A 13,357-nucleotide genomic window follows, 5' to 3' on the forward strand; every position below is an offset into this window, starting at 1 on the left:
ATTCAACTATGTCAAGGTAAATTCAATTTTCAATTCTAGGGCACCTTTAAACTGGATGTGTTGTTCCCCAAGCTAGCCGCACAAGTCCTGAAAAGTGAAGCCAAAGCATCTCGATCGCCCCCCAGGTGGTTGGTCCCAGTATAGTTCATAAACCCCGCCCTCTCCATGTAATTTAATGTGACATGAGACAAGCTAAAATCAAATTAAACTTCAAATATTTTTTTTCCAAAGATGGTTCCTGTCATTTTATGTAGTTTTTATCATGCTGATGTAAGTTCAAGTGTTTTTTTGTTTGTTTTTTTAAAAATAAGTTTGGTTTTAGTTAGATGATGTGATAAAAACGGGGGTATGACGTCATGATTGACAGCTGTGATTGATAGCTTCTCTGAGTGAAGTAGTCACTGAGGCACTTTAACTTTAATTTCTAAATTTTCATAACTTTCATAACGATTTTGCGGGTAGTCCTTGATAGTGCACGCTGCGTGGCTCCACTTCATGCTCACTACTGCGCAGACTCTACTACAGTAGTGAAATAGGTTATAATCCTAAAGGAGACTTGATTCCTGGGGGGGGACTCGATTTCTCATGACAGCGGCTTCCCTTTTCTACAATGGAAGAGAGTGGAGGTGCATCATCTATATATTTTTTTCAGTCTATGGTTGTTCCAGATAAGTTCAGGAAAATTAAAATGACAATGTATAAAATGCAGCATGACATTAGATGTAGTCCATCAAAAAGACAAATTATTTGTAGCACTTTCCTGCAGATTGTTTTTGATCAGTACATTGTGACAGGCTGCAGATTTTATGGAAGAGAATTAATTTAGTTTTGCATAGGAAGAAATGGTTGTGAAAAGCGAAATCTGTTTGTAAAAGAAAAATCACATGCGTTATAATCTGTCAAATCTCATCAGACGTGTTCAACAAAGCACAATCAGTGACTTCAGTGTGCATGCGGTCGGGGGTCGCGACATGCTCCCGAAGCAGACCTGATTGCATATATTGATATGAGAAAGAACACGAGAAAGAAAAGCAGTAGACAAAAAAACGGAATCAAGATTCAAAATGAGAAGGGGGAAGATGGGGAGGTGAGAAGGAAAAATGGAGAGGGAGGGTTTATTTTAGAGCATGTTCACGCCTTGAACAGGTGCTGCTGCGTGCTGAGAGTGTCTGAGGACAGTTTGAGTATCTGGTCTGAGTCATGCACAGATATGACTCACAAACCACACCAGTCCTTATCAACATACATAGAAAGAGAGACAGAGAGGAGGGACATCTGGGTGTCTTTTAACACCTTTTGCAGTACCTGGTGACAGTCTTTTATGTAAGCTTTGTATTTCTGGTTGAATTCAGACTCATTGGATGTCTAAATTAGGTGGCCCATGTGGTAAAATGGCATCTACTTCTAGAGCGCTCTGAGAATGCTGAAGCTCTTTTAAGATTATAACTTTAGATCCAAGTGCCAAGCCTTACAAAATGTTCAGTGGTACAGTAATGGTATCAGATGGTAACATTTTGACTTTGACATATTTCATAACGTAGCATTTTAATATTTTTTGCTCCTCTGAGAAATTTGTTTTATTCTGTTGATCTCCCCCTTACTGTTAAAGGTAGGGTAGGCAGGCAATTTCAAAGAGGCTAGCAATAGCAAGCTAGCTTTGAAACAGATCCTCCAAGCTAGCTTTGAAAGATCCCCCCCTCCCTTCAGTGCATTCTCCATAGCCACGCCTCCTCCAAAAGACAGACAGAGTCTGCAAAACGTCACGAGAGATGGCGTTAAATTACCTTGTGTCTCAAAGCACATAACATTATAATAGAGAGCTCTTACTTGTACCACCTGACTGCTGCAGATTCATTTCGGTGTTGATAGTGTTGACATAGAAATGCAAAAATCCAAGCCTGTGAACATGGACAACTCTGCATAGCCTCATGGAAAGCGCTTGATAATGCGTGACGTCTGCGCGAAGCTATGGAAATACATATGTTGACAGGACATCATATCATTCAGACCTAATGCAATGACTGGACAAAATTCTTTTGGTAATGAGACTTCCACAGAAGATATATGTAATTTTTTTTTTTTTTTATATTTAGGCAAATTCTATTATTGATTCCTAATAGGATTTATTTCAAAGAATACCATGGTATTACCATAATGTTCTTTTATACTTTTTTTTTTTTTTTTGCTAGGGTAGGGAATAAAAACCATATTAATTTCATATACCATAGCATTACCATTGTACAAATACAAAACACCATGTCTACCATGGTATAACCATGGTAATTTCTGGACCATCTTGGGGTTATAAAAGTGAGTTTTTAAAGGTGCCGTAGAATGGAAAATTGCATTTAACTTGGCATAATTGAATAAGAAGAGTTCAGTACATGGAAATGACATACAGTGACTCTCAAACTCCATTGTTTCCTCCTTCTTGTGTAAATCTAATTTATTTAAAAGACCTCTGAAGAACAGGCGAATCTCAACATAACACAGACTGTTATGTAACAGTCGGGATCATTAATATGTACGCCCCCAATATTTGCATATGCCAGCTCATGTTCAAAGCATTACACAAGGGCAGGCAGGTAAGCAAGCAAGAACAATAGTGAAAAATGGCAGATGGAGCAATAATAACTGACATGATCCATGATATCATGATATTTTTAGTGATATTTGTAAATTGTCTTTTCGTTAGCATGTTGCTAATGTACTGTTAAATGTGGTTAAACTTACCATTGTTTCTTAATGTATTCATGGATACAAGACTGTCATTATTTTCATTTTTAAACACTTGCAGTCTGTATAATTCATAAACACAACTTCATTCTTTATAAATCTCTCCAGCGCTGAATCGGCGCATATTTAATGATGCCCCAAAATAGGCAGTTAAAAAAAACCAAAATCTATGGTGTATTTTGAGCTGAAACTTCACAGACACATTCAAGGAACACCTGTGACTTATATTACATCTTTTGAAAACGCGTTCTACGGCACCTTTAATATTTTCAGGTCTATCATGTATTGATGTGATTCTTCAAAGAAAAGCATAATATTATCATGTTACATATTTTTAAAAAACTTTATTGATTGATTGATTGTACTATGCCCAAATATACATGATAATTCCATTGTACTAAGTAATACTTTTGTTAGTGAAACTAGAATTAATCTGGCTTGTGAAATATTCAGTTCATCTGTGTCATACAAAAGAGTTGGCATATGAGAGAAAGAGAGAGAAGCAATAAAAGAAAGTAATGCAGCTATATTATGGTGACAGCACAACAAGCTTGACATACCAAAGCTACTAACAAAGCAGGGTAAAAATACTGTGGTGAATATATAGTTCAAGGATACATTTTGTAGGTCATGTTGTCTGTTAATAGAACAAAAACAGAAATACAAAGTGACTTCAACTAGCTTATGTCATTCTAATATAATTGCTAAGTGGTAACGCATTATTAATAGAGTCCATTCATCATGTTTCAACAACAAAAAATATATAGTTCTTCATTCATAACTTTATCCTGAGGAATTGCTTAATGAGACCGGGTCCAAAACGTGGTACTTTTTGCTATCGTTGGCTAACCACAATGTGTGAACATAAACAACATTTAAAACATTAGCATTTGGATTTCCTACACATTCAAAGCATCGTTTAGAATGAAATATTACAAAATCAACCATGTTTTTGCTGGTAAGCATAAGCAGAGACAATTAGCGATACAGCTGTGTGCTAACTCTGTGCTAAAATGCAGGGTTGGATTGTTTACGAGGACCAAACGGAGTGCAAGGACACTAATTGTCTCATCCAAGCTGGTTTCTAATGATACCCAAGCTGTCAAACCACTACTGCTGTGTGCGCTAAAGCTAGTTGCACTGACATGTAGTGCTGTCAATGAAAAGACTGACTACTGTGCAGGGCTAACGTCACAGTGTAGCACAGTGTTGATTAGCCGATTACTCATGGTCTGTTAATGAGACGACTGTGTTAAAGAAGAAATGATTCCATGTGCAGTTCAATCTTTGCGCTAATGCTCCATTGAGATTAGACATCCATTCAAGTTATTATTGGAAAACGGAGTTGAATGTCGGCTTGTTGCATTTATTATAAAGTACATTTATTGTAATGTGTTTTTCGATGCTAATAGCTTTATCATTTGGTGTCAAGTCACTGTGAGTTGTTTACGTCTTGGACAACAGAGTCTTAATAGAGTTCTCTGTTGTTACATTTAAAGGATTAGTTCACTTCAGAATTACACAATTTCCTGATAATTTATTCACCCCCATGTCATCCAAGAAGTTTATTTCTTTCTTTCTTTCTTCAGTCCAAAAGAAATTACATTTTTTGACGAAAACATTCCAGGATTTTTCTCCATATAGTGGACTGCACTGGGGTACAACAAGGTCCAGATTGCAGTTTCAATGCAGTTTCAAAGGGCTCTACAGAATTCCAGCCGAGGAATAATTGTCTTATCTAGCGAAATAATCTGTCATTTTCAAAAAAAAAAACCCCAAAAAATTGAGAAAGTTTTCGCTCTACCTTATGCCTACATCACACTTAATTTCTTTTTGACTGAAGAAAGATAGCATAATCTTGGATGATGGGGGTGAGTAAATTATCAGAAAATTTTAATTCTGAAGTGAACTAATCCTTTAAGTATGTAAATAGGTACAAATGAGATGTGAGAGTTGCGATGCAAGGCAAGATTTTCATTAAATAACAAATACATTTCAGAAATTTCAGGATGATTACGGATCATTTTGACTTGGAAGAACCTGATGAGAAATGTTTGAGTTCACATTGAGATTTACATCTTTCGGTTTTGATGTGACGTTGAAATCTCCTCTGAAAAAGCAGACAGACAAAAGCCTCCATTTGACTAACCCTTCTTCATATAATCTTATTGTTGAGATTAACAGTTGCAATATTAAAGCTATATACCTCCCTTTGTTATTTTCTTCCCAAGGAAAGCCATTTATGTCTCTGAATGAGTTAAATGTGAATTGTCTTAGGGCTGTGAAAGTCTTGCATTTACAGATACATTAGGAGATGCTACATTGGCCAGTCAGTGAAGCTTTTAATAAGCATTAATGTGAGTGTGTTGTTGAGCTGCATTGTGAGCCAGTAAGTGCATCCAGCTGGTGGTGTTATCGGTGATATAAGTGACGGTTTCTTTCCTCGGTACACTCCTCCGTATGTGAGTCACCAAAAGCCAGAGGAAGCAGGAAGAGATGAGAACAACACCCAAAATGACAGTCGTTTTATTTTTGTCCCCAAAGACTGATCTTGTGTGGGAGCTAAAAACAAGCAAAGACATTTATGAGACGGAAATATATTTATTGCACATGGATTTCTGATAATCCTTGAGCAATTAAGGTATAGAATCACTTTGAGTTATCTAGGGCAGCTTTCACATTAGCCTGTTGTATAAGGCAGTGCAAACTGGGTCTCAGCTGGTTCTCAATTGGTTTTGCACCATAACACAGATTACAAATGGCGACCCATCATAGTACCAAAATTAAACAAAAATGTCTTTAAAAATTAGACATTGAAATGTATTAATATAACCATGCATGAGCTAAGCAAAGTTATAATGAAAATAAGAAAAATGTCAATTTTGGTTTGTAAATATTATTTATACATTATTTATGTTTAAATGTTACTGAGAATATTTATTTTACTATCCTAACTATGCACTATTATATGGCCAGTTGCATGTTATTATTTAAAATCTCAGTGACCTTATCAGAACAGATCTGCTGCCCTTTTTTGTTTTTTTTTTTTGGGTTGGAGCACACCAGTTATTCACCACTGCGTCAGACATTATTTCTGCAGTTCAGCAGTAATCTGTTGTTTAATGGTTAACCTTATGAAAATGTCTAGCAGATTAATACTCCTAATCACCATTTTATCAGCGAAGCAGTATAAAAGAAACAGAGTGGATGTGCAAATCCAAGGCTCATCCTAAGTTTTCTCTCTGCACGACTTCTGCTTAAAATAGCTTGGCTTGTGGTTTAAGAACAGGCCTGTGTATCAATCAACAGAAGCGCGCACATGCACAATTCAACACCCGGTCTGCAAAAATAGATCATCACACTGAGTGCTGGCACGTTGTACAAAAATATGCCATGGCAGTGGAGAAGAGCATGCATTTGTAGCCGTTTCATCAGGATCTATAGATGTCTTTGAGCAGTTTTAGTGTTTGATGAGGTCATATGTGCATCTAAAACAAGAGACACAGTCAGGTGGGATGTCATGAGTGATTTTTGCATGGTTGCACAGTTGGACAAATGTGTTTTTGGTTGGTCATAATGTGGCCACCTGTTATTCCACTGGGAAAATTCCATTAGCATTTTTAGGGCCATGGTGACCATGCATGTCACACCGCCCACCTCAGAGGACACTTCCTCTTCCCATTCATATAAAAGACCCTGGAGACCACCAGTAGTGCCCAAACGGATTATAAACCTTGAGATTTGAACCTTGACAGCTTTTCAAACCAGTAAAACAACAACAAGAAGAACCATGAGTACGGCTGCCGTTCAGCAAAACCGGCCTTTCAACAGAGCCGTCAGAAAGATCAAGGTGGCTTCGACGGTGAACAGCCTGGCCAAGAGCTGGCAAAGCTGGGCAAATAAACACACCGACAAGCAAGACACAATCCCAAGCGGCTGGATGCCCGACACCATCATTGAGGACGAGAAAGAAAAGCAGAAGGAGAAGAGTGAGATGAAACTCTTGGTCACCCCTCGTGTGGTATCGGTGAATAGCGAAGACTGTGCGGACGACCAGATCAAGACCATAACCGTGACTAAAGCCATCATACCAAAATGTAACGAATACGAAAAAGACCTAGTGAGCGTCATCAAGGAGAAGATCAACACCAATCAGCTAACATCAGAGGACACCAAAAACTTCCTTGGCAATGAATCTCCCACCAGGAGACGTTACTGTGGTGGGAAAGCTGGAACTTTGGCGAAGGCGCTTGGAAGGAAAGAGGAAAAGACAATGGGATCCCGAAGTAGCAGTTTAGATGCAGAGGACAGTGGTCTTGGGGAGGAAGCGTCTCTGAGCGACAACAGCGATCAGAATGAGAACGAACCGAAGAAACATGTCAGCAGACACAAGGTATGTTTATCTGTATCAATCAAGCTATAATTATGGCATAGGTTTTGGCAGTTAAAAGGCAAAGAACACAGAAACAATCAGGCGAATAATGAGAAACCAAGAAAACTCACTAAACAGAGCAGGGAAACAGGAACTAAATGAAACAGTCCATAAGCGTAACACTACCATATTTTCCAGGAAAAAAATTAGCAGCTGACTATTAGTTACTATTTTAAATAAATGAAAATGAATCATTCACAATAAGATCAACACCATGCATTTAGTGTGGATTTTCATTTTATGACGGCTTTAAGTATAAGTCTGTACTGACCCAAACTGAAAAACAGTAATATGATGCTGCTGTCCACAACACACCAAAACATTAACTTTGGTTATCATTTAAAATTTTTATTTCAGTAAGACTAAAACAATAATCGATTACACTTTATTTTAAGGTGACATAGTTACATTGTACTTAATAAAATAAGTACTGTGTAATATTACTATAGAGTTCTTACTATGTTGTAATTATGCATAATTTACTGTTATTACTATAATAAGTATATGTAGTAACGTGTAACTATGCCAACTTAAAACAAAAATGATTCAGATTAATTTAAATGCAGTTGACACAATTTTGCAGTTTATACATGATGTGAATTACTGCAGAAGTGAACAGACTATTCATTCAAGGCTTTAATCGAAACAATGAAAGTTAACTCAGCATTATTTTAAACTATAGATTTAGCCTGTAAGTAATAGTCACAGTCTATATATACTGTCATTGCAGCACAATGTTCCATCATAAACTCGGACATGTTTTGCTGCAATGGAATATATGTAAATACAAACAGTGATGGATCATTTACATCTGACCTTCAAAAAGTAGCATGCTCACCCTCAACTTGACGAGTGAGATCCATCACAGCTGTGTCACTGTGGTATTTGATTCACCATCTTGCATTTCACAAGATGCATTTGCACCGGTTCAAATGGCACCCTTGTGAAATAAGTGGCCCTTGAAGATATCATGGCAAATATTTAGGAGTAATGCTCAGGCATGTTGGATGTAGAGTTATATGACTGTCTGGTGACAAGCCAGGTGTCTACACCTCAAACAAGATCTGAATAATATTTTAGTGACAACAGATGAAAGAAATAAAAAATTACAGTACGTACTTTCCTAATTGACTCTACTGATCTTATTGTTCACATGAATATAATGGGGGGGGGGGGAAAGGTTTGACTTCAGAAACACACTATTGCTTTAAATTAAATTAATAACTTGAAATAATCTTTATCTGAAAAGGAAAGTTGCTTTTTAATGTCAAAAATACTTTCTTGTCTGAATACTATAAAATCTATGGAGCCCCTAGAGGGACATGGTGGTGGAAAAATATGAGATGAGAGGAAAAAATATATGTCTTTCAAAACTTTTGCGTTCCCTTGAGAAACTTTGTGGCCGATCGCAGAACTTTTTTTTCCCCTGAGAAACTTTGCATTTGCATACAACATTTCTGGGGCAAACGCAAAACATTTGTGAGAGAACGCAAAAGCATTGTCAAATAAATTAATCGCGATTAATTGCATCTAACATAAACTTTTATGTTAGATATGCTTAATCGCGATTGATCAACATATAATTTTCCCTCCTCATATTTTTTGGCACTTTAGGGGCTCCATAAAAACCTGTTTATAAAATCTCATGCAAATTAGTAAAGATTACTAAAGATTTAATTTAATTTAATTTTCAGTGTTGACTTTTATTATCCAAACTCATCCATTTTATTTTGCAGCACCTCTCTTTTTTTGTATATAATTCTTTAAAACATACAATTGACTATGTGGTTCTCAATAACATATCAACCCTGTCTTTTCTGGTCTTTTCAGATTAAAATAGCCACGATGAATGACCTGAAGAGCAGGTGGCAGCAGTTCGCTAAAGAACACATTGAGGGTCAGAAGCTCAACCCTTTCAGTGAAGAGTTTGACTTTGATCATGCAATGGCTATTCGACTCCACAAGGGCGACGCAGGATACGGACGGCCCAAAGAGGGATCCAAAACAGCCCAGCGTGCCGATCGAGCCCAGAAACACATCCGTCGTGAGATGGATGAGATGTGCTTTATCATTCGCGACATGGGCCAACGTGATAAGGATGGACATATCTGGGTTACCTTCGGCCGCCTGTTTGACCGCTACGTTAAAATCTCAGATAAAGTTGTGGGAATCTTGTTGCGCTGTCGCAAACACAAGATGGTGGATTTTGAGGGCGAGATGCTCTGGAAGGGCCAGGATGATGATGTTATAATCACGTTACTGGTTTAATGTTCTGAAAAGTTGCTATGCTAAAATATAGCTAACAATAGCAGTGTCAGGGAGTAACTTATAACTAATAGTAACTTTTTTTTTTAGTAGTGTGACAGTACAATTATTTTCAAAATACTGTAGCTTTTCCACTGAAATAAAGTAATGAAGTAGCATGTCAAAATGGTACATCGCTGTGTTTTACACATTACAAAAGCTGTGCAAATTTAAAGAAAGATTGTTTTGACGCTAATTTTTTTTTTGCTCCAGATAACTACTTTCAAAAAGGTAGCTTGAGTGTAGTTGAACTACTTTAAGAAGCTATCTAGTTTCAAATTAGCCCCTATTACACTATTTATAATTTTATTTAACAGGATGAAATATTAGAACCTTGAGAACGTTCCAGAAATCTGATGAACTCTCTGAGATGAACATGTGCTCTTCTGGTGCATGATGTGTTTTAAAAGTGTCGTCAGGGTTTAGTTTTAGTGGTGAGGAACGTCATATTTGAGATGGTGAAAGGGCGACTCCTCGCTCACAGTTTACACAAGGGAATGGACGGTTCTCATCTCTGCCTCCTCACGCATCAAACATCAGGCATCCACTGAATGCTTAGTACACCAGCCTTGATGTCCAGACATGTTGTGGAAATAATCTCATGTTTCATACTTCATGTTGGCCCTGTGAGATCAGAGTTAGGGTGTCTTTTATGTTTTTGCACAATTAGAAATTCCCATCTGAATATTTTGTTCATTTGTGTCTATTTTCAAACATTTGCTGTTGTTGTATTGTCCACTGTTTGTTAGCTCATTTTAATAACCTCTTTCAAAATGAAAGCATGATGGTCTTCTTACAGAAGGATTTGTTATAAATACTTGAATATGTAGTATAAAAAAAAAATTATTTGATGTGGTATTATTCTTCTGTCAGTTAAGGATGAAATAAAACCACAGATAATACAACACTGAGAGGATGTCTCACATTTTTCCCCATTTATATATATAACCATATATAACCCCTCAGGTCCTACAATATTCGGACCTCAAACCCGGGTCGCCGGCATGGGAGGCTGGTGCACTAACAAGGACGCTAAAGACCGCAGTCTCTAGTGTCAGTCATTAGTGCGCCTCTTGAGATCAGGGGAGTGAGGCTATTCCACACAGTTCTCTCTAGCTGGCCTCCATTACACTCACCCCCGTAAACCTCACTCCCATCCAGGTCACGACACCAATATAACTCCTTAGGTCCTATTCACCCCATGGGAGGTGGGTGCACTAACAAGGACCGCAGTCTCTAGTGTCAGTTGTTTATGCACCTCTTGAGATCAATCAGGGGAGTGAGGTTTACCTGCACAGCTCTTACTAGCCGGCCTCCATTTTTTTATATATATATATATATATATATATATATATATATATATATATATATAAATGGAGGCCGGCTATATAGCGCACCCACTTTCCATGGAGTGAGTGGGACCTAAGAAGTTATATTGGTGTCATGCCTAAGACTTTTACTAAAATATATATATATATATAATTAGTAAAAGTCTTAGGCACTTCAGTATTTTCACCAAAAAAAGGTTTTAAGCCAGTTATTATATCTTTTGCTGTAGTGTGTCAGTAGGAAATATGAGTAATTATATATATTATATATATATAGTATAATTGTAATTATCTAGTGAGATTTTTGTATGCACAAAGAGTCTGACAACAGCCAGTATGATCCACATGGAGATCTGATCTCACCATCAAGTACGGACTGAGATTACAATTAGAATTAATTACAATTAAAAACTGAGACAGACTAAATCCTGAAGAACTGTGGCAACATCTCCAAGATGAAGAATCCGACCTGCAAATCTACAGTATTGTGAGAAGTTTTAGGCACTTGTGTAAAAATGCTGTAAAGTGAGGATGCTTTTAAAAAATGTCATAAATAGATTTTTTTACCAATTAACTTCTATTAACTTATTTAACTTTTTTATTTAAAACAGCTTTTGTCCTAGGTACACTTGAACATAGTTTTTCAGGTAGCTTTGGAGGTAGGGTTCTGCCAGTTATAATTAATGTTTTTTGAAAATCTAAAAATGCAGAAAGATTTCTGTGATGAGTAGGTTTAGGGTTAGGAGATATATACAGTTTTTACAGTATAAAAATCAATTAGTCAGTGGAAAGTCCCCATAAAACATGAAAACCCATGTGTATGTGTGTGTGTGTGTGGGGGGGGGGGGGGGGTGTGTATAAAAGCAACCTGAATCCTTTGTAATTACATCAAACAGGGACAAGATTATTCATCTGTCCCTTTGTTAGTGACAAACAGTGGCTACACACACACACCAACCCACCCACCCCCCCACACACACACACACACATACAGAATAATGAAACTCAGCCGTATCCCCTAAATACCAACATCCAGCTCAATTCCCAAATCAAGAGTGCTTGATCTAATTTTCCTTGATCTAACTCCTAAAAAGCCATTTCGTCTCCTGATAAAGACTTGAGTGAAACAGACTGGGTAACTATAACACTCAGGCAGCCAGAAATATCTGATTCCCTCTGACATGCTCAATAAGCTCATCTTTATATGTTGGTTGTCAAAGGTTATCAGATGGTTTCAGAGGAAGTCCCCTTTCTAAAGCACAACACCTCAGGGAGCTCATGCAGTCATCAGCCGCACAGTTTTTTGTAAATCAGAGTGAGCTATTTTATTCTTATAACCATTTTCAACAGAGTAACAATACACTAAATTGTGCATGTATTAACAGTGACATTGTTACGAATTCAAATTCATTATTTTACATATAATAAATAGTAATAAGGAATTAAACAAGTATCTCCACAAAGAAAAATATCACAGCATCCAATTTAGGAATATGTTGATTATTTTGCCATATCAACTTCAACAAGTATATTTGATATGGTAAATCTTTTAAGAAGTAACAAAAACGTGTGGTGAAAAATGCGATGACAAAAGGCCATGACTATTTACCAGATTAAAATAAAATTAAATACAAAAGGAAAGAGAAAGACAGAAATACACAGAATGACATTCTTGCATGCTCGTTTCTCCGCCATACAATTGAATTGTGTTAAGACCTCTGGTTTACAAGTTAAGGCTTTACAAAAACTATTCCTAATTCAACATGTGGAATGGAAATGATTCATTTTTATACCGTATAAATCACATTCTTTTAAACATCTGGAGTGTATTTGGAGGCTATTATGCAAATATATCCAATCCATTTTACAGTAGCCTATCAGCAAGACCATCATGCTGATATAAACAGGAGAACTGTGTTGCTTAACCAAAGTATTACAGCCTTAAAAACTAAAATATCAGTATTGACACCCTTTGATGATTTACTGTTGTTTTGCCCACTAAATCCAAGGTGTCTATTTACAATAAACAGACCAATAAATTGGAACAGGAATCATATGTAGTTTTTCAGACAGTGATTGACTATGATCAGTGGAATTATGCTATATTAAATTGATGTATATTAATATATATGGTTTATATTAAAGGTACACTATACTTTTTTTTGTTGTTCAAAATAACAAAATTTAAATAATTAACAAGTCAATACATAATAAGTCAATACATCATGAATGCGCCTTCCAAAACATGTTTTTGTCTTACCCTGATTCACTATGGTAAGCCTGTTATAAGTGTTTATATTTTAGAGCTAGCGGGATGGTTTTCGCGGGAAATTGCTTACATACGTTACTCACCGCGCATGTCTGTTTATATCCGTAAATAGAGAAAAGTTTCTCCGGCTACTTTGACGGGTATATGGTGTGGGAGTGGCATAAGTTAGTTGTTACAACTTTTTTTTCTCGCAATTGCAAGAGTTATAAAGTCAGAATTGCAAAATATAAAGTCTCAATTCTGACTTTTTTTCTCGCAATTGCGAGTTTTTAATGACGCAATTCTGAC

The 13,357-nt window shown here is 36.7% G+C and overlaps 1 protein-coding gene across 1 annotated transcript; it reads left to right on the forward strand.

The window, feature by feature from the left end:
* The first annotated feature begins 6,444 nt into the window (after window positions 1-6,444).
* On the forward strand, window positions 6,445-9,604 carry abraa (actin binding Rho activating protein a). Its single transcript, XM_067374686.1, has 2 exons — window positions 6,445-7,129; window positions 8,999-9,604. Exons 1-2 carry the CDS (start codon window positions 6,527-6,529, stop codon window positions 9,434-9,436), a joined length of 1,041 nt encoding a protein of 346 aa, XP_067230787.1. The 5' UTR covers window positions 6,445-6,526; the 3' UTR covers window positions 9,437-9,604.
* Window positions 9,605-13,357: the final 3,753 nt, after the last annotated feature.

The sequence above is a fragment of the Chanodichthys erythropterus genome, chromosome 21 (assembly GCF_024489055.1).
Source record: "Chanodichthys erythropterus isolate Z2021 chromosome 21, ASM2448905v1, whole genome shotgun sequence".
NCBI lineage: Eukaryota > Metazoa > Chordata > Actinopteri > Cypriniformes > Xenocyprididae > Chanodichthys > Chanodichthys erythropterus.

Bases quoted from the DNA above. Each gene is read 5' to 3' on its own strand.
- abraa (XM_067374686.1), top strand. From the start codon at position 6,527: ATGAGTACGGCTGCCGTTCAGCAAAACCGGCCTTTCAACAGAGCCGTC. The intron at 7,130-8,998 runs GTATGTTTATCT...TGGTCTTTTCAG, and splicing joins AACATGTCAGCAGACACAAG to ATTAAAATAGCCACGATGAA.